Source organism: Perognathus longimembris, chromosome 4, assembly GCF_023159225.1.
Source record: "Perognathus longimembris pacificus isolate PPM17 chromosome 4, ASM2315922v1, whole genome shotgun sequence".
In the NCBI taxonomy this organism is placed as follows: domain Eukaryota; kingdom Metazoa; phylum Chordata; class Mammalia; order Rodentia; family Heteromyidae; genus Perognathus; species Perognathus longimembris.
The window spans coordinates 8,528,141-8,531,622 of record NC_063164.1 but is presented as its reverse complement, the minus strand read 5'-3'; the positions used below and the strand labels follow the sequence as shown (position 1 = coordinate 8,531,622).

The following is a 3,482-nucleotide window of genomic DNA, read 5'->3' as shown; positions in this document are numbered from 1 at the left end:
CCTTGTCATTGTTATTGCAGGTGGCACGGCAGGGTCATCCGGGGCCTCCCTTGTTTACCTCCTACACACGTCCTACCACCCAGTGTTTATGAGCCACCACATCTGCTAATAGCAGCTTTTCCTTTCTGAACATTTCGAGGCGCTCGCCCTGTGATGGCCCCAGCTGCGGCTTCCCAATGGGGATTAAGTAGATCCAGGGTTGCCGTGACTCCTTTGCATTTCTCCCGAATGGGTTTCTTCCCATATTTCCTGTGTTGACATCTCCCTGGGTTTAGTAGGCATTCAAAATGCAAAGGAGAATGAGGAACATCCACATGGAGCACATCATTTGTTCCCATTTCTTGTATCTTTCCCATCCTTGGACTTTGGAAGGTCTAAAGGATACCAAAGGACATTGAGTGATAGGCAGCTCATTAAATGAGCCAGTTTCTTTCTTGTGATTTCATATGTTCTGAACTGTATTCAAAATTATTCCTGGCAGAAAGAAAGGATTTGTATCTGCTTTGAAAACAATCAGCAAGGCCTGGCTGTACAAATCCCAGTGTGACTGCAACGAAGAGGCAAGGAGCAATATTCTAGCCCCACCAGATTCCACTGCTCAAGAAAGCCACGATGGTATCTGCCATTGGCTGTGACGTTTGATTCTGGTGCCATGCTGATAGTCCCAGTTCTAGATGCTCATTTCCATTGCAACTGAAGGCAGACACTGAGCCTGGCTGATATGAAGAGCGCCCCCACCCCCAGTTCATTGCGGCTGCCTGAAGATGCCCAGGTCTGTGAGCCTTGCCCACCACTCACACATAGGCCCATGTTCTGGGCACTGGGGAGGAGGTGATAGACAAAGGGGTTACATTGCTGTTTAAACTCATATAGGCACTTAGTTTTAGGAAAAGATGAAGTCTTTTCAAGTCTGAAAGTGAAGAGAAGACAAAGATCCTGGAGACAGGAAGTGAATAGGAGCCGGTGAGGCTCCTGACGGGACAGCAGGCCTGGTGACAATCAGGAAGAGGTCACGTGACCCACTGTCCTGCCCTGGCTTTGGTACTTAAGGCCTGCCCAGCACACAGGGGAACCAGACCTCCTCTCCTCTGCCCAGTCCTCCATCCTCACCTCACCCGAGTCCTCTCTCCTGACACCATGGGTTGCTGTGGCTGTGGTGGTTGTGGTGGCTGCGGTTGTGGCGGCTGTGGTTGTGGCTGTGGTGGCTGTGGTTGTGGTGGCAGCTGCGGTGGCTGTTGTGGCTGCTGTCGTGGCTGCTGCGCCTGCTGCTCCCCGAGAATCTACTGCTGCCGCCGCACCTGCTGCAACTCCTGCGGCGGCTGCGGCTGCGGCTGTGGCTGTGGCTCGTGTGGTTGCGGTTGTGGCAAGTGCTGCTGCTGCCAGAAAAAGTGCTGCTGCCAGAAGCAGTGCTGCTGCTAGTTAGATGCTGCTCCTAGACAGTAGCCACAGTGATGCACCCCAGTTTCCCTATCTCTCTGTGGGCTAGGATCCCATGGACATTCGCACGTGGGGACTTTGCTCTCTATTCTGGGTTCTTTTCTTTCCTACCTGGGTATTTCCAGCCTTCGTGGCTGAGGGATTTCTTACCCAACCTCAAACAGCAACACCAGGCCTGAGGCAGCTCAGCTCTTGAGAAGTCACATCACGGATCTCCATCTAAACAGGATGCATTTCCACGTCTATCGCAGTTTCCTTCCCATTTCTGCCCTTTCCTCTTCGCATCTCTCCTGTTTCTCCTCCTACTTATCAACAGCTGTTTTTAAAAATCTCCCAATAAATGCAAATTTAAGACTCAAAACGTCTCTGTCTTTCCTTTGATGCGACCTTATCTCCAACGCTGAAAATGCCTTCTCCATGCCGCTGAGTTGGTTTTCAGGTGGGAGTTGTGTTACTGGTGATGTGTGTGTGCGTGTCAGTCAGCTCTCCATCGCTGTGACAGAACGCCTGAGAAAGTAACTTAGAAGAGAAGATTTCATATGGCTCATAGTGCTCAGTGGTTTCAGTCCACAGTGATCTGTCTTGGCAGTGGGAGGTTTTAGGACACAATATGATAGTGGGAGCAGGTGGTAGTGCAAAGCTGCTCACCGCTGGGTGTTCAGGGGAGCAGAGAAACAGAGAGGGAATGAGGAGGAGGTAAAATTTGGTAGCAGATAAGGCCTCCTCCAAACTCAATTCTTTCATTTGGGTCTCACCTTCTGATTTTCTATTACTGTCCGATAGTTCAGCAAACCATGAAGACAGACATTGAAGGAATAATTCATTGATGAGGTCAGAAACCTCATGATGTGATCACTTTCTTAACCCTCCACCCCGGTATATTGCTGCATTGCAAATCTTGCTTCAATGAATCAGTCTCTGAGAGGGGTGAGGTGGGGGGGGGGTACACTGTTGATCTGAGCTTAACAGCGTCCTCAGCTCAAATCCTATTCTCTGCACAGAGAAATAATTCAAACATTTCACAGCTACATTGATTGCCAACACTTTTGCTTGGTTTCCATGTGCTAAAGTCATTTATTATGATCTCGAAAGCAGATTATTATTACAGGGCAGGTTCTGTTTTACGTTGAGTTGTTAACCTAAAAATTCAGCTCTAGGTGCACAGTTAGCATTTCCTGTTTGTTTTTTGTTTCCGTTTCCCTAAGGAAACAAGTATTGGGTTAGATTGCCCAAATGAGAGGGTCTGAAAGAACCCAGGGTTGAGCTTATTGTCTGTCAGGAACTTTTAAGGACTCACCTCTCTGCTTGTGGAGGAGAGCTGCTGTTTCTTGATTGACAGCTAGCATCCACTTACATTTGGTTTGCTTCTTGCGGGCAGAACCCTCCAGGGAGGCCCAGAAGTAACTTAAGTCAGCACAGCCCCTCTGCTAGGGAGTCTGGAATAAACTTTGCATTTTCTTATTGGCCATGGGAACATTATCCTGTATGGTTTCCTAGCTTAAATTCTCATCATTTCCCCGTGTCTCTTCTCCACCATACCTGGTGTATTTTGATTGGTGCTAGAACGTTCTAGGCTAAAAATAGTGTGGATAAATGGCAGACTCTATAATCCACAATTTGAAACTAGCCGAAACCTCTCAGTGGGAAGTTTTCTCACCCTGTAACTGTTTGTTTCCTAAGTAAATTAAAAAAAAATCCCAATAAGGATATGGTTCACTATTTACAGAAGACCTTTTTTTGTGCTGTGAAATTTTATTCATTTAAAAATATGAATTATTCTCTCTTATTTATCAAATGTCTGTAATCACAACCCACAACATCTCCTAATTTAGTAAGGTACCTGAGCCATGCAAGATCTAGTGTTATTAGTTTTGCTATTCATTATGTGTTTTCAAAAACCTAAACACAGACCCCAAATTACAGTCTGCTTAGAGAGAGAGGCGTCCCAGATTGTCATCTAAGCTAAGATTAAGTGGCCCAAACTTCCAGCGAGCTCTTCCAGTATCCTCCTGCCTTCTTCAAAATATCTCAAGCATCATCCTGTC

General features: G+C 47.0%; 1 protein-coding gene across 1 annotated transcript; it reads left to right on the top strand.

The window, feature by feature from the left end:
* The first annotated feature begins 1,137 nt into the window (after positions 1–1,137).
* LOC125350107 (small cysteine and glycine repeat-containing protein 5-like) lies at positions 1,138–1,419 on the top strand. Its single transcript, XM_048344340.1, has one exon. It carries the CDS (start codon positions 1,138–1,140, stop codon positions 1,417–1,419), a length of 282 nt encoding a protein of 93 aa, XP_048200297.1.
* The last annotated feature ends 2,063 nt before the right edge of the window (positions 1,420–3,482 follow it).